General features: G+C 43.3%; 2 protein-coding genes across 4 annotated transcripts in view; both read right to left on the reverse strand.

Annotated features, from left to right (window-relative positions):
• Positions 1 to 4991: 4991 nt before the first annotated feature.
• On the reverse strand, positions 4992 to 27768 carry NIT2 (nitrilase family member 2). 2 transcript variants are annotated; one of them, XM_054398714.1, is made up of 10 exons: positions 27750 to 27768; positions 17309 to 17427; positions 14383 to 14503; positions 14175 to 14263; positions 8829 to 8922; positions 7823 to 7897; positions 7324 to 7402; positions 6595 to 6693; positions 5474 to 5529; positions 4992 to 5114 (listed from the first exon to the last, which is right to left on the reverse strand). In XM_054398714.1, the coding sequence occupies exons 1-10, from the start codon at positions 27766 to 27768 to the stop codon at positions 5026 to 5028; spliced, it is 840 nt and encodes a 279-aa protein (XP_054254689.1). In that variant the 3' UTR covers positions 4992 to 5025. The 2 variants fall into 2 exon arrangements, with proteins under 2 accessions (XP_054254689.1, XP_054254761.1); XM_054398786.1 differs by lacking the exon at positions 27750 to 27768 and adding an exon at positions 20089 to 20116.
• Positions 24253 to 27954, reverse strand: part of TBC1D23 (TBC1 domain family member 23) — a 36497-nt gene continuing 32795 nt past the window's right edge. For both annotated transcript variants that reach the window (XM_054398603.1, XM_054398526.1), the window contains 3 exons: positions 27750 to 27885; positions 25703 to 25897; positions 24253 to 24841 (listed from right to left, as the gene is read on the reverse strand). In XM_054398603.1, coding sequence (XP_054254578.1) covers positions 24760 to 24841; positions 25703 to 25897; positions 27750 to 27885 — 413 coding nt within the window. In that variant the 3' untranslated portion in view covers positions 24253 to 24759. The remainder of the gene's footprint in view (positions 24842 to 25702; positions 25898 to 27749; positions 27886 to 27954) is intronic.

The raw sequence follows: 27954 nt of genomic DNA on the forward strand, positions 1-27954 counted from the left end.
TCCTTTAAGGAAAAATGAGGAGCCATGGAGTTAACAACTCTCTTGCCCATAGAGGTGTAATAATGAGAGCTGAAGGTCACAGGGGAAAGGAAATTCAACCAGGAAAGCTGGGAGCGCAAATTTAGACTGGATGTTAGAGAGATATTGCTTACAGTGAGAGTAGTGAGGCACTGGAACAGGCTGCCTAGGGAGATTGTGGATGCCCCCTCCCTGGAGGTGTTCAAGGCCAAACTGGATAAGGCCTTGAGCAGCCTGGTCTAGTGGAAGGTCTCCCCTGCCATCTCCCTGCCCATGGCAGGGGAGCTGGAACCAGATGATCTTTAAGGTCCCTTCCAGCCCAAATCATTCTATGAATCTGTGAATGAGTAGCTGACACCCTGTTACTGTGTGTGTGCAGAGGAATCCCTTTAGTGAAAGGGAGTTTTTTATTCTTATTGTTTTTTTTTTTTAATGGATAATAGAGTTGAGGTTTTGCTTTTAGCCAGGTGTGCATGTGAACTTTGCAGAGGGCTTTATTAGGGATCAAGAGCCAAAGTGAAACAAGTATTAGTGCTAAAAAAAGAATAATAAAAAAAAGTTGAAATAATGCAGGAAGCTAGTCCTGAGGAGTTAGATAAGTGTGGTGTATCCTTGAGCCTCTGGGAAGTTTGGTTCTGCAGAGAACTGTATCACATCTTAATGCTGATCATGTAAAATCCTTGTCATTCATATTAGAGACAAGTTCACCACAATGGATTTGAGAAGTTTTGATTAGGCTCTGATTGAATGCAAAGAGGAAACAGATGAACTGAGAAGCTGATGGTAAACTTACTCTGGAACTGTTAAGAGCAGCTTACAAACAGCTTTCACCAGGCTGCAGTGGTAATAACAGTGCCTGATCAATCAGGCATTACTCCGTGTTCTGCCATTGCTTTAAAAAGAATTTAAATTCTTGAAGGCTGAAATTCTGAAGCTATTTCAGAGTTGTTACTGGCTGGTTTTCTATACTTACAGCATACTGATGCATATGTATAAAATGGATACTTAAAGTGCCTGTTTTCTACCAACACAGAGCTTGACTATTGACTGCTTTAAGTATTACCTAGCTGGGAACTGATTGTGTATTTTTTTCATTGATTCGCCACTGCCCCCCTCTCCCCCCCCCAAAAAAAAAAAAAATCACAGTCTTGTTTGTATCACTTGGGAGCAGATCACACTGGAGACCCCTAAAACAGCCTTCTAAAACACAGGTACCATTAAGACAAAAATCTTTACGTTGAGGGTGGTGAGACACCGGAACAGATTGCCCAGGGAGGTTGTGGATCCCCCCCTCCCTGGAGGTGTTCAAGGCCAGAGTCGATGAGGCCTCGAGCAATCTGGTCTAGTGGAAAGTGTCCCTGTCCGTGGAAGGGGGGTTGGAACTAGATGATCTTCATGATCCCTTCCACCCCAACCATTCTATGAATCCTCCTAAAACAAGGTGTTTAGAAGCTGTCCTGGCTGATTGAAGAGGACTGAGCTCCTATTACCTCTTCAGCTTAGGTCACCAAAGTAGCTTGCTGCGGTTTTTCATATTCTCTCCCATCTGGGATTCCACAGGAGTAGTGTCCAGGCCCCGGATTCTGTTGTTTGTCAGGGACTGCACTTTGTATTTTTGCAATTCAGTGGTCAGCCCATGTGAGAATCCTGCACTGCTTTACTCCTTCAAAGGTAGCATAGAGAGGGGAGGGAGATACAAAACAGTTTTGGACAATGGATGTATAACAGCTGCTAAGATGCCAAGTGTTCAGTGTGTGGGAGGCACTAATTAATGCAGGAGACTTGACTCAAATGATTAAATTGTTAATTTTTTTTTTAATATTTTTCAACAAATAAATCTTCATTTCACCTTATGCTCTGTGGCTTGTTTCTTTAAGAGTTCCAGTACAGTACAGACACCAAAATGCAGTGAAAAATTAACAGGCCCAGAAAATGCCTGTTGGAACAGATAATGCCACTGGGTGGAACGATGTGACCCAGCGTTTGAGGCAAAAGAAGCCTCAGGGTGTGGCTTCATTTAACTATTAATTTTCCTCATAAACACACACCTAGTACCTGCCTTCTGGTAGACTGTAGGCAGAAAGACTTAACCAGTGCAGCAAGATTTCTTACCCTTTTAACTGAATCAAAAGGGAGCAAAAACAAAAGTGGAAGAAGCAGAGTAACAAGCAGGAGAAGAGAAGGCTCTGAGGTGACCAGAGCCTCATCCAGCCTGGCCTTAAACACCTCCAGGGATGAGGCCTCAACCACCCGTTCCAGGGTCTCACCACTCTTCACTCTCACGGTGAAGAACTTCTTCCTCATGTCCAGTCTGAATGTCCCCACTTCCAGCTTTATTCCATTCCCCCTAGTCCTGTCACTACCTGATATCCTAAAAAGTCCCTCCCCAGCTTTCTTGTAGGCCCCCTTCAGACACTGTAAGCCCACAATAAGGTCACCTCGGAGCCTTCTCTTCTCCAGACTGAACAGCCTCAACTCCCTCAGTCTGTCCTCACAGGAGAGGTGCTCCAGCCCTCTCTTTATCCTTGTGGCCCTTCTCTGGACACGTTCCAGCGTGTCCATATCTCTCTTGTAATAGGGGCTCCAGAACTGGATACAGTACTCTGCATCTCACCAGAGCTGAGTAGAGGGGGGGAATCACCTCCCTCAACCTGCTGGCCACACTTCTCCTGATGCAGCCCAGGATCTGGTTGGCTTTCTGGACTGCAAGTGCACACTGGTGGCTCATGTTGAGCTTATCATCTACCAACACCCCCAAGTCCCTTTCTTCAGGGCTACTCTCCAGCCAGTCACTGCCCAGCCTGTATTTGTGCTTGGGATTGCCTCGACCCAGATGCAGGACCCTGCACTTGGTCTTGTTGAACCTCATGAGGTTGGCTTGTGCCCACCTCTCCAGCCTGTCCAGGTCCCTCTGGATGCATCCCTTCCCTCCAGCATGTCTGCTGCACCACACAGCTTGGTGTCATCAGCAAACTTGCTGAGGGTGCACTCAATGCCACTGTCCATGTCACAGACAAAGATGTTGAACAAGACTGGTCCCAGGACTGATCCCTGAGGGACTCCAGTTGTCACTGGCCTCCACCTGGACATGGAGCCATTGACTGCCACTCTTTGGGTGCAGCTGTCAAGCCAGTTCTTTATCCATCTTATGGTCCACCCATCAAACCCATGTGTCACCAGTTTGGAGACCAGGATGTGGTCCCTGGTTCTTCCTTCTTTCTCTTTTTGAAAATGGGAGTTATGTTTCCTCTTTTCCAGTCTGTGGGGACTTCCCCAGACTGCCAGGACTTTTGGAATATAATAGAGAGAGGTTTAGCAACCTCATCTGCCAGTTCTCTCAGTACCTGTGGGTGTATCCTGTCGGGTCCCATGGACTTGAACACTTTCAGGTTCTTCAGGTGATCACAAACCTGATCTTCACTTATGATGGGCAGTTCTTCCTCCCTGTCCCTGCCATTATCTTCTGTGACTCCAGGATTGTGGCTGGACGCCTTTGCAGTCAAGACTGAGGTAAATAAGTCATTGAGAACCTCAGCCTTCTCCATGTCACTTGTGACCATTTCACCTGTTTCCTTTCTGAGGGGGCCCATACTTTCCCTAGTCGTCTTTTTACCATTAGTATACCTGTAGAAATTTTTGGTGTTCCCTTTAACCTCCCTGGCTAGATTCAATTCAAACTGTGCCTCATTCTGGAGGCAATTCCTAAGCATGTGGAGGAAAAGAAGATTATTTGATAGTCTTCTATGATGGCGTGACCAGCTTTAGCAAGGCTTTTGACACTGTCTCCCACAATATCCTCATAGTTAAGCTTAAAGATGGACTGGGGAGAGTCCATTGGAGGCTATGAAGATACTGAAGGGACTGGAATATCTCTGTGAGGAGGAAAGGCTCACAGACCTGGGGCTGTTTAACCTGGAGAAGGCTGAGAGGGAAACTTACCAATAGTTATAAATATTTAAAGGGTATGTATCAAGAACACAGGGACCAGTGACAGGACAAGGGTCAAAGGGCACTCACTGGAACCATGAAATTACATCTGAACATGAGGAAACACTTCTTTGAGGGTGATGGAGCACTGGAAGAGGCTGCTCAGAAAGGCTGTGGATTCTCCTCTGAAATATTCAAAACCTGTCTGGATGTGATCCTGTGTGACCTGCCCTAGGTGATCCTGCTTTAAGCAGAGGTGTTGAACTTGGTAATCTCCAGAGGTCCCTTCCAGCTCCCACTATTCTGTGATTTTGTGACTCCTCTCAACCTTTCCACGTGAAATGTGCCATGCAGCAGAATTAAAGCCCCTTCAGACACTAAGAAGGCACCACAGAGAGTGGTGATATGTGAATTGTTTTACCAAAACAGTGACCTCCATCACTTCAGCAAGAACCATACACTCCAGGCAGGAAGCATCAACCAAACCCTGTTACAGATTGTTCTATAGTAGCAATTCTGTTCAGCAGCTTCTTGCGTTGTCCTTAAGTGGGACAGAGCAGAATTTGGTCTGTTTCAGTCTGTGTGTTAAATTTTAAGCTTTCTAAGTTAGAAGTTGGACATTCAAGGAGTTTTGTTAAGGCACATACACCTAAGAGGGACAGAGGTAGAAGAATCATGCTTCTAGATTATCTGATCCTTCATTGAAAAATTCATAGTATCAAAGCTGACTTCAGAGGATTCGCAGGCAGAAAAAGGTTCCCATTTCTATGTTCTACGAACAAGCCCCCAAAAGGTAAGTAAAACATTGTGATCTATAAAAAGCAATGTTAACTACTACTGTGATTAAATGATTTCACCTCCATCTTTATCCTAGCTGTAAAACACTAAATTATGAGAGGAGATGTTAATGTTGTATTTGAATTAATTTAGAATTGCACCATCAGATTCTGTGGTGTTTGATTTTCTTTTAATTAACTACTACTTGTAGTAGTAGACTTTGGAGCAACTCATACAGGAATCCTTCCCAAGATGAAAACAGCAGCCACTGTGCCAACTGAGCCTTCCCTGCTGAGCCATCCTTCACTTTTTCATCTCTACACCATAGAGGTCACAACGCTTCTGGCTTAAAATTGGAATTTGTTGACGTATTTCTGCAAGTTTCTTCAGATCTGCAGGGGAGGAAGAAAGAGCTATTAGAACAGCAGTCAAAAAGGAAAGCTCCTAACTTGCTCTGAGTTAAGGCAGAGAAAAGAGCAGCTTCTATGGAGAATGGATGTGCGGGGAACTGCAAATGGGTATAGCCAGAGCTCAAGGAATCCTTAGTGTTGCTCTTTCCCAAGGTGGCAGCTTCCTCAAAAGTAAGGAAACTGGAAAACTCTACTCAAGGGCTGCTTGTTCTTGCTTTAGCAAAGCCAGAGAAGAGATGGGAACGTTGCATCAGGCTTTAAAAAAAAGTCTCTCCTTAGTCTCATGATCTGTGCTCAAGAAAGTAAGCAGGAAAGAAAAACCCCAAAGGCTTTACTCTTACCTATATCTGTGTATACAACTGTTTCCTCAGCCCCAGCTTTGGCTATGACTTCACCCCTGCAAAATGAAGCACATTTGTTCACAGCATTAACACAGAGGGCTCAAGGCATCAGTCCAGTTGCTGCTGTTTGCACAGAATTGAGTTCCTACCCCTGATATCTGTGGCTGTAAAGACAGGGCTGTCCTAAAAATAGCATCATAATTCATAACTCTGGCATGACAGAAATGGCTTCCAGGCTTTATGTCACACATTTCATATGTGAAATATGCATACTTAACATAAATATGTTTCCAAAGATCAAAAATCATGGTAAGGACAACTCTGAGAGCTATAGAGAGCATGGACCATACCTCAAAGGAAAAGAAACAGCTTCACTAGGGACAACCATACATGGCAAAGACTAACACCTTCCCCTTTCAGATGCTACTGCCTTTCACTAGGAGTGTACTACTGAAGGTTATTCACCATGTCTCCTACTAGGTGCTCTATCACAGCTGTCATCATATAAAGTTAAAAGTTCAAGACACTGATCAAGCTTTTCTTACTTTGCAATCATCCAGATGAGAACAATCAGTGGATTTATTTGAAAGAAAAAAAACTGCATTAAGATTTGGTCACTTTTACCTCCTGTGTACCTGAGTGACTTCTGCTTAAGTCAGAATATGTCTCTTACCTACCTGAAAGCAACTTCTTGTTCTTTCTCATGTCAAAGCAGTGCTGTTCTTTGAGGAAATGAAATTGTTTGGTGTAAGCTGTTTAAAATGGTTCAGTCCTGCACAGAGAACTGCCATAATGCATATATAATGGACTGAATTTCAGGCACAAGTTGAAAAGGTCAGCAGCTTGACTACTGCTAAATACCAGTATTAAGGAGCTTCTTTGCTACCAAGAAGAATACATAGTGTTCAAGTAGTTGTAGTTTATTTCTTGGTTTTCAGTCAGACTTTTTTTTTAAATGATTTTGAGAATGTATAGCTTAAGTTTCATGTGCTTTTTTACCAAGAACTTATGACATTTTTAAGAGTAGATGAAAATGCAAGACTGAAATGTGATCCAAACAAAATGTATTTTTAACAAAGAAAATTGGGTTGTTTTTCACTTTTTTTTTTCCCAGAACTTACCATGGATTTACTACAGTGCTGTGTCCCCAAGCAACATAGGATGCTTTTTCATCTCTAGCAGGAGATATAGTAGCTACATAGACTTGGTTATCAACAGCTCTGTGTTCACAGAAAGATGAGGGAAGCAGGGAGAAAGTGAGAAGGTTTTTTTTTATACCACCAATTAAGCAGAAGACAAAGAATTCACTCCAACAGTCAAGCTACACATCATCCTGAGGACTCTATCTAAATTGTAAATGATATGAAGGTCAGAGAGAGCAGAACCTGGAAAGACAAGTCTCTGGCACCTGCTCCAGAGCTAGTGGGTAGAATGAATTACATGTTCATACAGTATGTAGCAAAGCTGACTGAAGCTGACCAAATGAATAAATAATACTGCATTCAGGAATCTCAGGATCTATTTCTATCTGTAATTAGAGTAGTCCTCAAGCATTTATTGGGTCTTCTGTCTACCAGCTTGTTTGTGTGTGAAGGGTGCTTACAGAGCCATGGGGAAGGTCCTTGAAAAGGCATAACTATGGAAGGGCCGGCAGGAGTGAAGGATAAGCATGTCCTGCTTTTCTGCTTGACAGCATTTTCATGTTTCATGCAAGGCTTGGAGAATGCTGCAGCTCCAATAGCAGGGTGTCCCTGCAGCACCACTTCTGATGCATTTGGAACACAAGAGCAGTTCAGTTTCACATGCTATAGCTCCCTCTGCAAGTGAATATGCTGTTAATTTGTTCTTACCGTCCCCTTTGCAGCAGTTCCCAATGAGCTGGTCCTGTGGTCAGGTTAAAAGCCCCTGGATATATCAGCAGCTGGCAACCTTTATTCAAAGACAATTAGAACCTAACCATCATTAAATGGAAGGTGCTTTATCACAGAGTGGCCCTTCACATCGAGACTCAGGGTGAGCTTCCTCTGAAGTACTTCCCAACCTCTACCCCAAACAGAACGAAGCAGAGTCTGTCCACAGGTGATCAGCACAGCCCTGTGACACACTGGCAGTGCAGGGATATATACCCATCTCCATCACAAAGGTGTCTCAGGAAATGCTTGTTACTTTACTCAACAAGAACAGACACTCATTTGAATAGAAGTCTTGGCCACAAGATGCAGCTTCTGTTATTGAGTGAGGAGAAGAGAGACTGATCACACAGATTGCCCAGTATGTGCCACCCTGAACCAGCCCTGCAGAGTTCTGGCCTTGGGGATGACCATGCTCCATTAGGTGACCCAGCCTCACCTTTTTGTCCATAGATTTGAGCCATCTCAGCAAATCTGATATCATAGCAGATGCCCAGGCCCACTTTACAGAATGCTGTTCTCAAAACACAAGAGACAAGTCATATCTCTATCACAAGTGCACAAAAGCAGTCACAGAACTCCCTGTATCCACCCTGCCAGCTGTTATTTCACGTCTCACAGTATCAAAAGGAGCTGTATTTAAATGCCTGTCCTTATCTGTAACAAGCACTGGCTATTGAAGGCAGATAAGAATTCATGGTGAAAGCCTTTAAAACCAGCCACTTCCACAAAATCATGTTATATCAGGTTTTAGTGTTATGTATTTCTCTCTGATTCAGCTGTAGGTTTCTCAATTTCTTTATTTTCAAGAGAATAAAGCACTCACTGCTCTTCATGGACTGAAGAAACTAGAGTCATGGACTTTCTTACAGCAGGAAGAAAAAGTGACCATGGGAGACAAGACTCTTTGGAGAGCTTAGTAAACTGGACACAATTTTTGGACATTGGGGTGAGGAGTAGGGTACAGATTAGGTGCCTTGCTTTTTTATCTGCTGTGATTGATTCAAGAATGTTGGAATGGGATTTACAGATAGTTGTCTCCATTACTATCCCATGCTCAAATCAAACTATACCAGCGTGGCTGTTTGCTACATATATTCTTTTCCAAACCATGTTTTAGAAGATGTAACTGCTATAAAAATTTTTAAATGGCAGTAATTTCTCATAAACAAATCAATAAGGAGCATTATCTATTAAGGGAAGTCTCATGATATATGCTTCAACCCCTTTTACTCTGTCTTTGTGCAATCACGTTGCCTTTAAATTTTCAGAACTGACACAGGCACTTGGGACAAACTTAAACTATATTTGCCATGGTTGTCAAATCTCTAACACAAATATGACAGTCTCAAAATCCATTGCTGGGGAGGAGGAGGGGGAAGAGAATTCCAGAATGACTGTAGTGTGACTGTGGTAGAGCTTCTGAGGGCTTGTCTTATACTCACAAGTATCAAACATGGAAAAACTATTCCCTGGACTCAGTGTTTCAGACTCTTTGAATTGTATCTTCCCAGGAATATCAATGTCAAACAAATGAACCTGTAATTATAGTATGATTAAAAACAATTAATAACAATTTATCTGCTTGGTATTTGAGCTTCTATTAGGCATGTGTTTTCTGTAGTTACTCTTTTGGGATCCCAACTAAACATAGCTTAATATTCTGAGATCTCCTAAAGATGATTTAAAGAAGTTTTCTTCTTTACAGAGATTTATGTCTGAAATTATTTTGGAAATTAAAAAAAAAAAAAAAGACAGTTGTAAACAACACACATAATGCCTGTGACTCAAGTGATACACATATCAAACACTGGAGCAGATGATCTCCAAAGTCCCTTCCAACTTAAGCCATTCTATAATTCTATGATTTATATTGCTTACCAAAAAGAATGCCCTATCCTGCTCCCATGTAGTAATAAGAAAGCAGTTAAAAAGAAATGTAACAAATTTGTAGTATGGCTCTACGTCTACATCACGGGGAGTATCTCTTCAAAATTGCTAGGTGACTTCATCTAATCATTAATTTTGCAAAAGAAAGGATACATATAAAATGTCTTCAATATATCAGGATGATTTTAAAATATGTGAAAGCAGGTAGTATTTTCCTCTGTAAGATTTGAGTCCCATTCCTGCAAAATTTCTCAAAAAAAAAGGTTCCCTGCCTTCAGCTATGTAGATGCCTCTTAGCTCTTGCAGACAGACTTTATGTCTCATCTGCAATGGAAGATTCTGTTCCTCACCAGACCTTCCTAACACAGCTGGTTTTATATCATTATTCCTTCAAATTCAACAGGGTTTGTATTATCATTCCTTCATATTTACAGAATACAAACCTGCATTCATGCTACAAATAATATAACCAGGCATGCACACTGGTGTGGTGAAAGGCAACATTGTACTTCAGAACCTGATCTAATAATCTGGCTAAGTGCAAAATAAACTAATAGCTGCACCACCCCATTTGTGAACCAGCACAGACTAAAGGTTGACCTGTTGGAAAGCAGCTCCATCGAGAAAGACCTTGGAGTGCTGGTGGAAAGTAAGTTATCCATGGGACATCAATGTGCCCTTGTGGCCAAGGCCAGTGGTATCCTGGGGTGCACTGAGAAAAATGTGTCCAGCAGGTAAATGGAGGTTCTGCTGCCCCTCCACTCTGCCTTGGTGAACCATCATCTGGAATACTGTGTCCAGTTTTGGGCTCCCCAGTTCAAGAAAGACAGGGACCTGCTGGACAGAACCCAACAGAGAGCCACAAGGATGATTAGGGGACTTGAGCACCTCCCCTGTGAAGAGAGACTGAGATCCCTGAGGCTGTTTAGTCTGGAGAAGAGAAGACTGAAAGGGGATATGAACAATATCTATAAATATCTGAGGGGTGGGTGTCAAGTGGAGGGGGCCAATCTCTTTTCAGTGGTGTGCAATAATAAGACAAAGAACAATGGGTACAAGCTTGGACATAGAAGATTTTACCTCAGCATGAGGAGAAACTTCTGTACAGTGAAGGTGATGGAGCACTGGAACAGATTGCCCAGAGAGGTTGTGGAGTGTCCTTCCCTGGACACATTCAAGACTACTCCTTCCCACCCTTGTAAGTCCTTCAGACTATTACCCACTTCTGTTTTTTCAGGTGGGTAGTGATGATGCAGGAGTGAAAGGCTCATAATCAATTAAAAGAGACTTCAGGACCCTGGGGCAACTGCTAAAGGGATCAGGAGCTCAAGTTGTGTTCTCCTCCATCCCTCTGACATCAGCAATGGACCAGGGAACATTTAGGAAGAGCCAACAGGTCAATTCATGGTTCCAGGACTGGTGTCATCGACAGGGCTTTGGATTTTATAATCACAGCACAGTTTACAGGGCACCAGAACTGCAAGCAACCAATGGGATGCACCTGTCCCAGAGGGGGAAAAGGATTCTAGGGCAGAAGTTAGCAGGGCTCATTGACAGGGCTTTAAACTAGATTTGAAGGGGGAAGGGGTTGTTAATCTCATGCTTGCCTGTGACAAACATTGGGGCATCTCACCAGAGGCAGAGGGATGGAGTGCTAGCAAGGGCTCTCAACTGAGGCAAGCCAAGGACGAAGCACTGGGACACTCCAAGGTAATCAAGGGGGATTCACCCAAGAGGGTGACACAGGGTGCCCAGCTGAAGTGCCTCTATGCTAATGCACACAGCTTGGGCAACAAACAGGATGAGTTAAGGGCCACTGTGCTGCTGGGATGCCATGACATAGTGGCTATTACTGAAACTTGGTGGGATGATACCCACGACTGGAATGTAGGGATAGATGGGTACAAGCTCTTTAGGAAGGACAGGCAGGGAAGGAGAGGAGGAGGTGTTGCTCTCTGTATCAGTGACCAACTGGAATCAGTGGAGCTCCACCTGGGGAAGGATGATGAGCTGGTTGAGAGCGTATGGGTGAAGATTAAAGGGAAGACAGGGGAAGGAGATGTTACTGTAGGGGTCTGCTACAGGCCACCTGACCAGCAGAACCAAGCAGATGAGGCCCTCCACAGGTAAATAGAAGTGGCTTCACGGGCACAAGCCCTGGTCCTCATGGGGGATTTCAACCACCCTGACATCTGCTGGAGGGACAAAACAGCAAGGCACCAGCAATCCAGGATGATCCTGGAATGCATAGATGACAACTTCCTCCTCCAAATGGTAGAGGAACCAATGAAAAAAGGTGCTATGCTGGACCTTGTTCTCACCCATAGAGAAGGGCTGGTGACCAATGTGAGGCTCAAGGATAACCTTGGCTGCAGAGATCCTCAGGACAACTAGGAGGACATATCCCAAGCTTGCAACCCTTGACTTTAGGCATGCAGACTTTGATTGCTTCTGGGATCTGCTGGCCAAAGTACTGTGGGACAAAGCCCTAGAGGGAAGAGGGGACCAGGACAGCTGCTCAGTATTCAAGGATCACCTTCTTTGTGCCCAGGAGCAAAGTATACCCACAAAGAAGAAAGCAGGAAAGAATGCTAGAATACCTTCCTGGATGAGCAAGGAGTTCCTGGATACACTGTCACACAAAAAGAAACTCTACAAGGAGTAGAAGAAAGGACAGCTAGAATGGGGGGAATATAAGGAAGCTGCCTGAGCTGAAAGGAGCCTGGTTAGAAAAGCTAAAGCTCAGTTAGAATTAAATCCAGCCAGGGAGATCAAGGGGAACAGTTAAAATTTCTATAGGCATATTAATGGTAAAAAGATTAGGGAAGGTGTGGGCCCCCTCAGAAAGGAAACAGGGGAGGTGGTGACAAGTGACATGGAGAACACTGAAGTTCTCAATGACTTCTTTGTAAGTGGAGTCCCTCAGGGATCAGTTCTGGGACCAGTCTTGTTCAACATCTTTCTTGGCGACATGGACAGTGGCATTGAGTGCACCCTCAGCAAGTTTGCTGATGACACCAAGCTGTGTGGTGCAGCAGACATGCTGGAGGGAAGGGATGCATCCAGAGGGACCTGGACAGGCTGGAGAGGTGGGCACAAGCCAACCTCATGAGGTTCAACAAGACCAAGCGCAGGGTCCTGCATCTGGGTCGAGGCAATCCCAAGCACAAATACAGGCTGGGCAGTGACTGGCTGGAGAGCAGCCCTGAAGAAAGGAACTTGGGGGTGCTGGTGGATGAGAAGCTCAACAGGAGCCACCAGTGTGCACTTGCAGACCAGAAAGCCAACAAGATCCTGGGCTGCAGGGCAAGGGAGGTGATTCTTCCCTTCTACTCTGCTCTGGTGAGACCCTACCTGGAGTACTGCACCCACTTCTGGAGCCCCTATTACAAGATTCTGGACATGCTAGAGGATGTCCAGAGAAGGGCCACAAGGATGATCAGAGGGCTGGAACACCTCTCCTATGGGGACAGACTGATGAGGGAGTTGGGGCTATTTAGTCTGGAGCAGAGAAGGCTCCGAGGAGACCTTATTGTGGGCTTACAGTGTCTGAAGGGGGCCTACAAGAAAGCTGTGGAGGGACTTTTTAGGATGTCAGGTAGTGACAGGACTAGGAGGAATGGAGCAAAACTAGAAGTGGGTAGATTCATATTGGATGTTAGGAAGATGTTTTACACCATGAGGATGGTGAGACACTGAAATAGGTTGCCCAGGGAGGTGGTTGAGGCCCCATCCCTGGAGGCTTTTAAGGTCAAGCTAGATGTGTCTCTGGGCAACCTGATTTAGTGGGAGGTGTCCTTGCCCATGGCATGGGGGTGGGAACTAGATAATCCTTGTGGTCCCTTCCAACCCTAACAATTCTATGATACTATTCTATGATTCTATGATCCTGCTTTGGCAGGGGAGTTGGGCCTGATGATCTCTGGAGGTCCCTTCCAAACTCTAGTGTGCTGTGATACTGTGAAATATCTGAAGGGTAGGTGTCAAGAAGAAGCGGCCTGTCTCTTTTCACAGGAAGTTCCGCCTCAACATGACGAAAAACTTCTTCGCTCTGACAGTGCTGGAGTACTGGAGCAGGCTGCCCAGAGAAGTGGCAGAGTCTCCTTCTCTGGAGACTTTCCAAACCTGCATGGACACATTCCGGTGTGGCCTGCCCTAGGTGAGCCTGCTTTGGCAGGGGGTCAGACTTGATCTCCAGAGGTCACATCCAACCCCTACCATTCTGTGATTTGCTCAGAGTAACCTTTCATTATCTTTCTTGATTTTTTTCCTTCTTCTCTCCTATAAATAAATAAGCTGTTGGTCACCTAAGGAGCAAAACCTGTATGCACAGCCAGATTAGCAGAAACTGTATGCTGCAGTTATGAGTAGGAGGTAGTTTCTCAGCATTCACAAAGCCATGTTGAGGTTGAAGATCACAGTGAGCAAACACCTGCCATGAACGGGAGACACAGCTTAACTATGGACCTTGGACTTCATTTGTCTGCATCAATTACACATAGCACACAAGGAAGAGTATTTATGGTTAACGGAAGGACTAAATCCACTGGGAACCTGAGGGAAAATCCTGATCCCACTTTAATGGCACTAGCTTTTAGATCTAGACCAAGGTACGCAGATAAGTTGCATCACGATTTGCTTTCTACCACAATGCTCCCAGCATCTCGGAAAAGCCAATTATGCCTTCTGCTTTTTGTCATCCTCGTCCAGAAAAAAATTATCACCACTTTTGGAAGGGGTGTTTCCATGTTCCACATTAAAATGACATGCAATGTTACTGACAGTGCACAGGTTACTATTAATGCAAGAATCTAATTATTCACATAATATTTAGACACAAACTAATTAATTTCTGCCACAATGCTGATAAACCTTTTAATAATCAGATTCTCCCATCTTACCTTCCTATGTTTTGCCAACATAGCACCATCAGGCCCAAAGACAGTGCATGTGTTATACAGCTTTCCACCATCTTCTTCTGGAATAGAACCTAGGTAAAGGCCACAACAAAGATTTTCCCTGCTGTATTATATGGAATTTTGATCCCATGGCACTAACAGACATTGTCCATTTTTCCCCTCAATAGGACAGTTACTATGAGTTACCTACCTCCAACGAGATATATGCTGCACTCCTTTGCAACTTCTGAGAGCTTTTGAGTCGAATCCCCAGGGATCTTCTCTGCATACTCCTTAAAATACTGGGTTCCATATGGAGAATTAAAGCATTCCTAGAATTAGGGGGGAAGAAGGGGGCAAGCAAAGTTAAAATCCAACTAATGCCACTGCAAAGGCATGTGCTTGACCTAACAATGTTCATAGATTCATAGAACAGTTTGGGTTGGAAGGGACCTTGAAGATCATCAAATTTCAACCCCGCTGCCATGGGCAGGAACACCCTCCACTGGACCAGGCTGCTCAAGGCCCTGTCCAATCACGCCTTGAATACCTCCAGGGAGGAGGCATCCATGACCTCCCTGGGCAACCTGTTCCAGTGTCTCACCACCCTCACCGTAAAGGATTTCTTCCTAATATCCAGTCTAAATCTACCCTCCTCGAGCTTAAATCCATTCCCTCTCATAATATCACTATCAGCCCTTCTAAACAGTCCCCTGCCAGCTCTCTTCTCATACAATCTTTAGTTACAAGATCTCAATAAGTAAAATCAGGAAATATTAGGAGTCCAGAAAGGCATGACAGAGCAAATGCAGTGGGTGTGTTGGTGTGAATGTGTGTGAAACAGAATATTAGCTAGGAGCACCACACAAGCTGCGAGTAGCAAGGGTAGCACACTTGCTATTCTAGACTCAGCAAGATAATTAGGGATGTTCATCAGAACAATGAGCCACATTCCACCTAGCTCATTTGACAAGTTACAAGCTAAATAGATCCTATCAAACCTGTGAAATTCTCATGCTTGTCCATACTTATTCTTTTGATAAAATAACCTTTTAAACATCATTTCCTCACAACTGAACAGTATCTTCTGTCCTAGGCTCTAGTTACAGATTTTTTTATCCCTCAGAACTACATCCATAATCTCTAGACTAACAGAGCAGTTTAGATGCCTAGTGGTATTTGTGATACCCAAGATATCTAGAACTCTTACTCTGCCTTATATCTGCCAGCTCTGTGAGAACGTAAGACACCCTCACTCAACACTTTTGCCCCCTGCAGGAGCACAGCTGAAGGCCACAGATAAGCTATCAAACAGCACCAGTGCCTACTCTTCAGCAAATGATTCCCAGCACAAGCATCTACCTCCGTTATTACCTTTGCTCACTGGAAGCTGTAACAAGACTCCCCCGCCCTCAAACAAACAAACAAACAAAATAAAAACACCAAACAAACAAACTCCAACCAACCAACATAACCCCAAAACAACAACAGAAAACCCACAACCCAAAAAAAACCCCCAGGAACACAGAAAAATAAAACCTACCTACCCCCAAAAAAACAACCAAACAAAAACCCCATCAAGTTGTGAATAGCTCAATAAATAATTATGCCTTAACCACTCAAGCATACATCTTAACAACTGGAACAGATTCTTCTGAACTGGAATAACTGAACCCAAACTGGACAGATGTTTTTGCCCCATATACAGACACTGGGCCTGCAGGTGCCAGCTATCCCACAACAGAATTTGCAGATGGAAGAGGTAAGATAGGAAGTCTCCAGAAGCTGTGAAATGACCTTCCCTGAATTTGAAGGAAATGAAAGCAATGCTAGCTGACTCCACCTTCATCTTGCCACTTGCAGTGTCAATGTCAGCAGTACTGAAACCATGGGTTCAAGAGAACAGGAGTTCTGTGCAAGATTGCGGTTGCAGTTCATAAGCTGATGCTCAAACAAAACTGCAGACTGTCTAAACAGGTGACCTAGTCCTGTGCTCTCCAAAGTGGTAAAAATACAGGGACAGATCTCTGAACTGCTTTCTACCAACTTCTAGATCGAAAAAGGCTCTGGTTTTATTTTTTTTCCTTTTCTCAGTATGACTTAAAAAACCCAACAAACCAAAACCAAACAAATAACAAAAAACCACAAAACAAAACAACAAATAATTCTGGGGAGGTGGGAAGAGAATATTACACATGCATGTCTTAATGCCAGTACAAAATTCACCTCCCAAAAGTCTGTGAAACACTTTGCCGTTGTTTGACAATTTTTACTCTAAAAGCATAAGTTAGCATTGGCAAAGTGAGTATCTCAATTACACAGGTCTGGAAAACTCAATGTCTGTACACATGATCTCAGTGCAGGAGGCCCAGTCAGAATAATCAAAGGTCAGATTTCCAACACAAGAGCTGTGTTATCACAGAGGAGCTGGAAAGGTTGCTTAATGCTTCACTTGTGACAGCAGTATAAAACATTCAGACCTAAAGCTGACCCAGACAAAACATTGTACTCCTTAGTCAGATGCTGCAGAGCACAGAACTAACACAGATACCTCCATGAAGGCAAGAAAAAAGTTCCAAGCTGCCCTAGGCAAGTCATCTCGTTGCCAATGCACTCATCTGTGTGAAAATCCAGGACAGTAATCATGGCTGAAGTCCAAAAGACAAATCAGAAATGATCTGCAATTTGAAGTGGCTACTTATGCTCCTACATGTAAGGAACTCACAAGAGAAATGGAGTTTAATCATAATTCAGCCACAAATAACCCACTGGAAATGCATAAAAACTATTTTGTTTCTCATGTACAATCACATCTGGAATTACTACGGCAGAGAATCACCACATATCTATTTTATCTTCATATTAACACTTTTTAGCTGAAAATCACCTTTTCCTACATTTTTAGCACAGAAGACTACAACACAAAAAATACAATCTGCTTTTAAGATTTTTTCTCATTTCCCCCCCTCTTAAGTCTGCTGCTAGGCAAAAAGCCTGTTGCTTTTTTTTTTCCTGTGTTGAAGCCTCATCTAAGCTATCCAGAAAGAAGTGGAAATATATGATGCATTGGTAATACTAGAAAGATGTTTCCAAGGGTTTGAGGTATAGGTGCTAAGTAGACCATGATCTTTACTCACAGGCAGAGCCACAATTTTTGCTCCTTTAGCTGATGCCTCTCTCACCAGCTCACAGGCTCGTTGGAGGTTATCTGATTTAACCGCAGATACACGAAGCTGAATGAGAGCCAGACGGAAGTCTAGTGGCAGAAAAGAAAATAAGTTAGCCAGCACAATTTCCCTTGGAAAAACTCTTCAAAATTTGAATTCACTAAGGAGTATGTAAAATAAACTTGCTTATATATTGACATATACACAAACCACTTCCAACTTATTTCAGGGTCTGCCTGTGATTCTGTAAACAGTCTCTTGACACAGGGAGAACATTTAAACCTAGGCTTGCTAATGGGAACTATCCATTGCCATCATTTCCTCAGGTTGAAGATCAGACCTCAGATGCTAGTAACACTCAGCCCAGACAGTACCCAAGCTCTGTTAGATACTGTGTGATATAGAGGGATACCACTAGTCACCTAGACCTGATTCTTCCTTCCCAGTTTGCTACACATTTTGGGAGCCCCTTTTTGCAGTTCCCATTGCACCATGAACACTGTATGTCCTATAGTGCCACGAGTAAACTGAAGGACTGGATGATCTCAAAAGCATCAAGTACAGGAATAGTTTCATTCCCCTAAATCACACCTAGCTTGGGAAACATATAAAGAGAAAAAAACAAAACCAAAAAACAAACAAACAAACACAACAAAAATAAAGAAAACATCTTTCCTGATCATTTATTTGCAATTTGGTTCTAGCCAAGTGACAGTTGAAACTGTCATCAGCACGGTCTCTATTTGTATTTGCAGACTTTTGAAGCACACAAGTGGAAGAGATCAAATCAAGTTTTGTGCAGACCCTTTGGGACATCCTTCCATGAATCTTCTAGTACCTTAGGCTGTAGGAAAACACACCCTAATCAGGTACCACTGTCTTCTTTTTTAAAAAGGAAAGAATTAAAATGCTCTGATTTCATAAAATACTCCAGTTTCAAAGCACCTCTCATCTCTGGAAAATTCTTCTGTCAGATACTCACCAACTTTATCCTATTTAGGATAAAGAAATAGCAACACAGCCTCAGTAATCAGGAAAAGAGGAGGAACTGATTCAGTTGAGGATGAGATCAGATCAGGAACAGCCAGACAGAATATCTTTCCTCCTACTGTAGTTTTCACTTCGGTAGCTTTACAGCTAATTTTACAGAGCTTAAGGAAATTACTAAGTGCTCACTTTGCCACTCTAATTGTGAAAGACTCTTAGTATTTGAGTAAACAAAGCTTCACTGAGATTTTGAACACAGGTAACCACAGTTAGCTTCCAGATTAACCTAGAAAATCATCTAAAATGATCCCATATTTAGGGAATGTCTTTTAGCTCAGAAAAACGAGACACTTAAAGATTTACATTTCAGCATAAATTAACTTTTGCAAAAACAACAACAACAAAACCCCACAAAACCAAAAAACCCAACAGCCCCACACCCCCAAACTAAGAGAATCTACTAGGAAAAAAAAATCAAACTTCCTTTCCATTATGTTCAAAACACCAGGAAATCATTAATCACACTTTTGTGATGTCTCAGGTTTGGAGTTTGTCATAGGGCAAAATTAAAACTCAGCTATAACAGAATACATATACCTGAAGCCATAGTTTTGTTTAAAAACACTGAAATGTAGAATCATGGAATGGTAGGGGTTGGAAGGGACCCTATACCTGCCCTTGCTGAACATCATTAGGTTCCTCTCTGCCCAGTTCTCCAGCTTGTCCAGGTCTTGCTGAATGGCAATGCAATCGTCTGTTGTGTTAGCCCCTCCCCCCAGTTTTTCATCATCCAAAGAAGTAACAGAAGCCTAAGATTGCTTCTTCCAGCCTTGCTAAGATGGTTCAAAAGCTTCTTTAAAAGCAACTTTTAGGATAAGCTTGTAGCAAACTACACCAGGTAAAAGTGTATCAAAGAGTGCCTCGTGCTTGTATCAGTATAACGCTTTCGTTATAAGGAAAACCAAATCAGCGGAAGCTAAGCATATCTGGTTTGTTTAGAGCACGTTTCTTCAGCAGATCATTACAGCAGTACCGAGAGATGGATAGCCAGCAGCTCCAAACAGCCCAGAGCAAAACGAGAGTGCCCAGGGCAGTGAATCACAGTGTATCCCTGGCTGGAAGAGACCTTCAAGATCATCTAGTTTAATCTTCGACCCCACACTGCAATGTCACCACTCAATCGTGTTCCTAGGCGCCAGGGATGGTGACTCCACCACTGCCATGAGCAGACCGTTCCAAAGTTTAATAACCCTTTCAGTGAAGAAATATTTCCTAATTCTTCCTCATATCCAGCCTAAACCTCCCTTGGTGCAGCTTACATCCATTTCTGCCAGTCTTGTCGCTTGCACCAGGGAGAAGAGGCTGTCCCCCTTCACATTCCTCCAAAAGCTCGGAGGCAGCACCCAGGACTGAGGCCTTTTCAGTCTCTCCTGGGGATCCCGGAGAACAGTGGACCGGGCAGCAGCCACCCACGGCCCGCCCCCGTTGTATCCCCACGACCAACTATGAGGACAGTGGCCCAGTGGGGACAACAAAGGGTCGGCAAGCGGCTGCGACCGGCATACGGGGGAGTGGGCGACTCCGGCGAGAGCCCCGAGGCGAGTGGGGAAGCCGGTAGCAGCTGGGGGCGGGATGCCGGAGCCGTGATAGCGCGGCAAGTCGACCCCATGGCGACTTTTGCACCCCCAGAAAATGGCGGACAGGGCCGCGCGGGGGGAGGAAGGGAGCGCAAGGGAGCGCGAGGCCGCGGCGCCGCCACTCACTGGCCATGGCTCCACGCACCGCCCGCATCCGCGCGCGCCCCGGCTCCGCCCCGGCAGGCCTGAGCGGCCCGCCCGGCGCGGGGGGTGCTGGGAAGGGCCGACCGGCGCCGGGGGCCGGAGCCCCGGCGGAAATGAAGAAATGCGGCTCTCAGGCTGCTCCCGCAGCGCGGTTTGCTCGAACCGGTTCATAAACCGCTGCTAGAAGGCCTGGCTGCTTCCTCGAACCGGTTTCACAGAGCTTCCACACACAGACAGTTTGAGGGAACGGCACAGTGAGGGTTCTGAGAAGGAAGGAGCAAGGGATGAAGTAGCACCAGAGGTTTAGGTTGGATATTCATAAAATAATAGGATGGTAGGGGCTGGAATGTACCTCTGGAGATCATTGAGCCCAACGCCCCTGTTAAAGGAAGTCCGCCTAGATCACATTGCACAGGAACACATCCAGATGGGTTTGGAAAGGCTCCAGAGAAGGAGGTCCACAACCGCTCCGAGCAGTGGGTCCCAGGGCTCCCGCAAAGAAGCGTTTCCTTACGTTGAGGTGGAACTTCCAGTGTTTCATTTGTATCCATTGTCCCTTGTCCTATCACAGGACACCACTGAAAAGAGACTAGTACTTTCTTCTTGGTACCCACCCTTCAGCTCTTTATAAACATTGATCTGATCCCCTCTCAGTTCTCCTTTCCAGCCTAAACAAGCCTAGGTCTGTTAGGAGAAGTCCAAGCACACTAAAAGAGACTTCTTCACTGAAAGGGTTCTCATTCTCAAACACTGGAATAGACACCCCAAGGAGGTGGTTGAATCCCCATCCCTGGAGGTGCTTCAAAGAGGCAGAGATGCAGTGCTAAGGAGCATGGTTCAGCATCAGACTTGGTAGAGTTAGAGAATGGTTGATCTTAAAGGTCTTTTCCAACCAAACCAATTCTATGATAAGTATTCCAACACCAAATCCCCTCTCTAAGGCCAGTGGATGGCAGGGAGCTGGGAGTACTCCTGCAGTGCTATTTCAGCAACATGCAAAACAGAAGTGTGCATCTCAATCTCCTGGTACTAAGCACAGAGTTGGTGTGGCAACATGCTATTTCCCCAGCAGCCTTATATTTGGTAAGAGCTTGTCCCAGCAATTCTCCACCAGTTAACAGGTAACTCATACACCTGGGACATCCCCATCTTTCTTTCCTGGAACAGCATCTCCTAAGGTACAAACCAAAACCGTAACTGCCATAGTGGTGGTACTAGCTTTAAACACTGAGTATTTTCCCTTACATGCTGCCTCATGGATACATTTTACAATCTCGGGCTTTTTTAAAGCATCTTTGTAAAACTGTAGATTCATGTTGTGCGGAGACAGTATTTCTCATTTATCTCGACAAACTGAAAGCATGTAACACAAAGGGTTAAAGAGAAAATGGGTGGCCCACAGTGATCAATGTCATACACGTGTTCATTTTCAGGAAACATGCCCAAATAAAAGACAGGAAGTGCATAACCAGCATGATATGCACAACCACCACTTCTTGCAGCAGTTATAAACCTCCCTTCCACAGAAAAACTCTTTGGTCTTTCCCTTGGAGCAGTACAGGAAACACCTCAGACCAAACTGACTAAACCAAAGGATGGCAGAACAGAAAATTACATATGAGGAGGGAATACAGTAGCTAACTGGCAGGCCTCCCTCCTGTTTAAATTTTTAATAAAATTAGTCTAAATTCCAAAATACTTACATTAAGATGCCACTGAAAATAGCTCCCTATGATCCATAATCAGCTTCTTCCACTCCAAAGATCAAATTCACTTCCACTTCACAAAGTACCTTCAGGAAAAACTCTTAATTGATTCAGAGAGTTCACACAGTATGCAACTAAATGCTTTCTGACAGCACAAGTTATGTTCAAATTGTAAGGGTTTATTTACAGTTCTAGTTTATAAACAGTAACACAAATATCTTTACATGAAAAAAATCTCATTGCTGAAGTAGGCACAGAGTCAGAGACTCTTCAGGATATTTTCAGCAGGGAGTGGGAAGAGGAAAATGTAATACAACAGCTGCTGGGCAAAACTATAAATACATGTGTGTTGGCCCAGGTGCAATTTCATGCAAATATTTTCAACAGTTCAAGTTCTATTGGTTTACTCAGATACTAAGGAAAAAAAAAGAGGAGGAATTAGTTCCAGAATTAAAGTGCCCTAGCTTGATTCCTAGTAAAATAACTTAGAATACCTGTTTTTTATAAAGGTCAGTTCAGTTTATTTTACCTCCTGAAGATGTACCAATTCACATGTTTTGATTCAAACACTCAAAAGACTTCACACAGCAAAACTAATCCCTATTATCTTTCTTTCACCTTTTTTTTTTTCGGTAATTTCCACATCATTCTACAAAGATGCTGATGCCTTAGCTATAAAGACTTTCCTGTACCGAGATTTTAAACAAGAGAACTGTTCCTGGAACAAGTGGAAAGCTGCTGATAAACAATCACAGGGTTGCCTTCTCTCCAACTAACTCATTTAAAAGGTGTTAAAAATATAAACAAATCCTTGAATCAATGAAAGCAACAGCTAACGAATACATTTATCACAGGTATATTGCATTTGAATCTCTTAACTTTTTGTGTGTGCTGATTTTCATGCTAAGCACACCTTTGATGAGCACACTTCTGTGCTCAACTGAATGTTTTAAAAAGGTCTAATTGTTATCTTAGACATTTTGTTTCTGAAAAGCAAGGTAACTTGTTTTCAACAGTCATATTCTTGTCATGAAGCATTCATTTCAAGGCACACATTCATCCTTACAATAGAAACGGTCTCAACCCATGAAATGCAAAATTTTGCATAATTAAAAAAAAATCAGAATCTTGTAGTAAAGGTTATTGTGCATGGTATGTTTTGATATTTAAGAATATCTTTACGCCCCATTCCATTTATGTAGACCTAGCAGTGCACAGGCATTCTTAAAGAAGTTAATTTTACAAACCACTTGCATTATTTCCCATTTATCTGCAGTCCAAGCTGGATTTAACCATTGTTAAATGTGAAAGAATCAGCATTTCTAAGATTTTTATCTGCTCTGCTCATAAACCTAAGCTTTTTATCAGACCTTGATACTACTCAGCAGGCAAAATCGAATGTATAGACTAAGGAATGGAGCCTTGACCTTAGCCAGGCTTCTGACACCGTCTCCCATAACATCCTTGAAAGCAAGCTCAGGAAGCATGGAATGGAAGAAAAGACAGTGAGACGGATCAGGAACTGGTTACAATAGAGTCCAAATAGTGGTGGTCAATGGTGCTAAGTCCAGACGGAAAGCTGTAACTAGTGGAGTCCCCCAGAGATCAGTGCTGGGTCTGGTCCTGTTCAACATCTTCATCAGTGATACTGATGAAGAGACAGACAGACAGACAGAGTGTCTGCTCAGCAAGTTTGCTGACAATACCAAACTGAAGGCTGTGTGGTTGTTCAGCGAGATTTGGACACACAGGAGTGTTGAGCAAAGAGGAACCTAATGAGGTTCAACAAGGATTAGTGCAGAGTCCTGCATCTGGGAAGGAATAATAAACTGCACCAGTACAGACTGAGAGGTGTTCTGCTGGAGAGCAGCCCTGTGGAGAAGGACCTGGGAATCCTGGTAGATAACAAGTTATCCATGGGTCATCAATGTGCCCTTTGTGGCCAAGGCCAGTGGTATCCTGGGGTGCATTAAGGAGTGTGTCCAGCAGATCAAGGGAGATTCTCCTCCCCCTCTACTCTGCCCTAGTGAGACCTCACCTGGAATATTGCATCCAATTTTGGGCTCCCTGGTTCAGGAGGGACAGGGATATACTCGAGAGAGTCCAACAGAGAGCTACGAGGATGATTAAGGGTCTGGAGCATGTGCCCTATGAGGACAGGCTCAGAGACCTGGGGCTGTTTAGTCTGGAGAAGAGAAGACAGGGGATTTAATAAATGTTTATAAATATCTGAGGGCTGGGTGTCCAGAGGGAGGGGACAGGCTCTTCTCAGTTCCATCCTGTGATAGGACAAGGGATAATGGATATGAACTACAGCACAGGAAGTTCTACCTCAATGTGAGGAGGAACTTCTTTACTGTAAGGGTCACAGAGCACTGGAAGAGGCTCCCCAGAGAGGTTGTGGAGTCTCCTTCTCTGGAGACTTTCAAGACCTGTCTGGATGTGTTCCTGTGCAACCTGCACTAGATTATATGGTTACATGGTCCTGCTCTGGCAGAGGGGTTGGACTTTATCTCCAGAGGTCCCCTCCAACCCCTAACATCCTGTGATCCTGTGAGCCAATTTAAAACCCATTGTTTTCAACTGCTTCTCCATACCTGACAATGCTTCAATGCCTTTAATACATTTAACGTGAACCCAGCTGCATCTTCACTTGCAAAGATGCAAATCACTTACATTAAGGCTGCATTAAAAACAAAACAAACTGACCATTATAATAAACATTTCCTCAAAACAACAACAAAAAAGTAATAAAAAAAAGTTTTAAAATCCTGTTCAGAAATTGATAATAATTTACCCTATCTTAGGCCTGCTACTCAGGCACTCCCATCAGCAAACAGAAAAATTCTCAAGTTAGTATTCAGTTAGGAAACAGTCAGCTTGTGTCCACATACAGTATCTTGGTTATTTCTTCTTTATAAACTGTTCTCTACAAAGTCTTTATTTATTAACTCTCCAAGGCATCCAATACTTTCATGATCTGTTGTTTTATGGCTTTGGTAGCATCACCTGCATTTGGAATCAAATACCTTAAAAAAAACAAAAAACCCAAAAATTAGAAGAGCCATCATTAGTTCAGTATAAAATTGAGTATCATTTCCACAATTCTTGGTTTCATTTTTTCTCTGCTGCAAATAAGGACGAAGAAGGGGGGAAATATACTGAAAAACTGAGTACATAACATTTATTTCCTGCTTATAGTATGAAACGCTGTACATTTATGAACTTAGAACTGTTAGGAATACTTCACAGGCCATCCCAGAAAAGGAAAGGTCTTCATTAATGGCATAGATGGACAGTTCAAGACAGATAGCACTATCCAACCAAAGCATGGCAGTCCTTAGTTTTGAGGTTTTAAAAATTCTTATAGATAGTTCTAGATTGTTTATTTATGATCTCTTGGATTTGCTCAAGTCAACAAGGTGGTGATTAATTCAACAAGCAGCAAAGTTTTCTGCAACATTTCAATTTATCTTTGTTTGACCCACTACCAAACTAATTTCATTCTAAGCAGGCAACAGGCATAGAACAATTTTCCTAATTAGCTAGAAAACTCATTTCCCACTTGTGAAAACAGAGCACCTCTCTCCAAGGAAGAGCATGACAAAATGGCACCGTTTTAACAAAGTTGCTGACATCAGCTGGACAAGAAAAAAAAAAATGGGCTACACCAGTGAAAAAAGCCCAATACCCTTCTGACTTCTCTGCAGTCATAAGCATGCACATGTTTTAGCATGGCAATACCTAACTTTCAGGAACCATGTTTCAGGGAGTCAGAGTTTGGAGGTCAGGCTTCTGGACAACTTGGACAGTGCATAGGAGAGGATAGATATCTAAAATACCACAGAAAGACAGATCTTCTGTCTGTCTCTCCTACTGAGACGGCTTACCTTTCAACTGCCAAAATTTCTATGCCTGAAGTATTGCTATTTCCATATTTAAAGGTGATCAGTTCCGGGTGTTTCTTCTTGGATGTGATTTTGACTACAGAGTTGAGTGCCTGTCGAGATTGTATGTAAGCCAGACCCTTTCGTGAAGGAATCTCTCTCAAACAGTACATATGAGTTGCTGTTACAAGGAGATGACTTGAGAGAAAAGAAAAATGCAAATTAAATTTGCTAAAGAAGTAAGTATCAGGTATTTAGAAAGCTAAATTCCACAAACAAGCTACATGGAGAGAGCTAGATAAAGCATTTCCCAAAGCTATGGAACTATTTTAACACTTTAAAAATCTGTTCTTAAGAAAGGTCTACAAAATACCTCCCATTTTCCTTGAGTACTGTATCATAGCCATTTTTGAAAATGAGCCTCCTCCATAAGCACCCTGCAACACCTAACAGCATACCAAGGCAGACCAAGCAGTTCACACCACGAATGCTATCAACAAAGATCACAACTACCAGTAATTTGTCAGATCACATACAGAGTAGGGAAAATGTCTCCAGCCTCTCATCCTTCAGTTATACCCCAAAACCCATCCCTCCATCTACAGAGCAGCAACTCTACATGTGAAGCATCAGACCTAAGCTAAATAGACACACCAGCATTCCATGATTGTCAGTCACAAGCATTAACATGGAAACACTGATCTGCCAGCTTAGTTCAAGACCCATTTTTGCCTTCTTCATGGAAGAAATGCATGGTTCAACTACTGGTGGGAACACACTACCTGAGCTCAGACTCAGTTTGAGAAATAACACTACGACAGACAACTGATCATATAATAAGTAAAATAAATCTAGTGGGAAACCAATATTAACAATAAAGCAAAGAACAGACCATGATGGAAGAGAAAGCCCAGCATAGTTTTCTGTTACCCATGTTCAAAAGGATTTGTACTCCTTGGGGAAACCAAAACATTGTAAGCATCGTGTTATGCTCTTGCAGAATGAACAAGGCCAATGAATCTTAGGGGCAAGATGGATGCATAGTACAAGGCACAGAGACAAATACACAAAAAATGGAGCCACAGCTATTCAGGTCTATTTGGACTTGAAAAATAAGCCTTTGTCTACTAAAACTATTTTTCTTACTACCTTGTCTTGCAAAGCCAAACTTCTTACTAGGTTTTGCACATAATTACCATTCTATAATGCTGCAAGTAAAAGAATGCAATCATGCACTAACCTTCATTACTCATGACAAAAAACTTCTGCAAATGTCTAATTCAGGGCAAAACCATAAGAGTTCTGTGTGCAAATGCATGCTGCAGGCCCACCCAATGTACAGACATGCAGACAGGGTGAAAATGGTGCTTTTTTCAGGGTTTCCTCATGCTGGAAGATCCTTGCTTTTTGAAATTATCCCAGGAAGGTTGTGGACGCCCACTCCCTGGAGGTGTTCAAGATCAGGTTGGGTGAGGCCTTGAGCAACCTGGTCTAGTGGGAGGTGTCCCTGCCCATGGCAGGGGGTTGGAACTAGATGAAAGCTGGGGAGGGACTTTTTAGGCTATCAAGTAGTGATAGGACTAGGGGGAATGGAATGAAGCTGGAAGTGGGGAGATTCAGACTGGACGTGAGGAAGAAGCTCTTCTCCATGAGAGTGGTGAGAGCCTGGAATGGGTTGTCCAGGGAGGTGGTTGAGGCCCCGTCCCTGGAGGTGTTTAAGGCCAGGCTGGATGAGGCTCTGGTCAGCCTGATCTAGTGTGAGGTGTCCCTGCCCATGGCAGTGGGGTTGGAACTAGATGATCCTTGTGGTCCCTTCCAACCCTGACTGATTCTATGATTCTGTGATCTTTAAAGGTCCCTTCCAACCCAAACCATTCTGTGAATCTATGAATCTATAGTGGTACCATTTTGTGCTAGGTAGTCTTGCACCTTCATTTCCTAGTTTAATATAAAGAATAATTTAATTGCCCAATGTTATTGTTTTTTGTTTGTTTTTTAAAATATGCATCAATACAGACATTTTGATTTATCTTAGGACTAAATCTAGTACCTGGGAAACATGTGTCCATTTTCTTTTACTTCATTACAGGGGAAGTTATACTTCACATCAGGTTTATTTATCCATGTCTGGATGTTGACGACCTCCTTTCGATCATCATCTGACATTGAGGAGCTGTCAATTTCATCTGTTTTGAAGGGAGGGGTGGTAACAAATAAAATAAACAAATACATAAATATTTTCAGGCAATATCAGA

Source organism: Indicator indicator, chromosome 1, assembly GCF_027791375.1.
Source record: "Indicator indicator isolate 239-I01 chromosome 1, UM_Iind_1.1, whole genome shotgun sequence".
Taxonomy (NCBI): Eukaryota; Metazoa; Chordata; class Aves; order Piciformes; family Indicatoridae; genus Indicator; species Indicator indicator.

Bases quoted from the DNA above. Each gene is read 5' to 3' on its own strand.
- NIT2 (XM_054398786.1), bottom strand. From the start codon at position 20,116: ATGCGGGCGGTGCGTGGAGCCATGGCCA. The intron at 17,428-20,088 runs GTGAGTGGCGGC...TTCTGCCACTAG, and splicing joins GGTGCGTGGAGCCATGGCCA to ACTTCCGTCTGGCTCTCATT. The intron at 8,923-14,174 runs GTAAGATGGGAG...CTATAATTACAG, and splicing joins TGTTGGCAAAACATAGGAAG to GTTCATTTGTTTGACATTGA.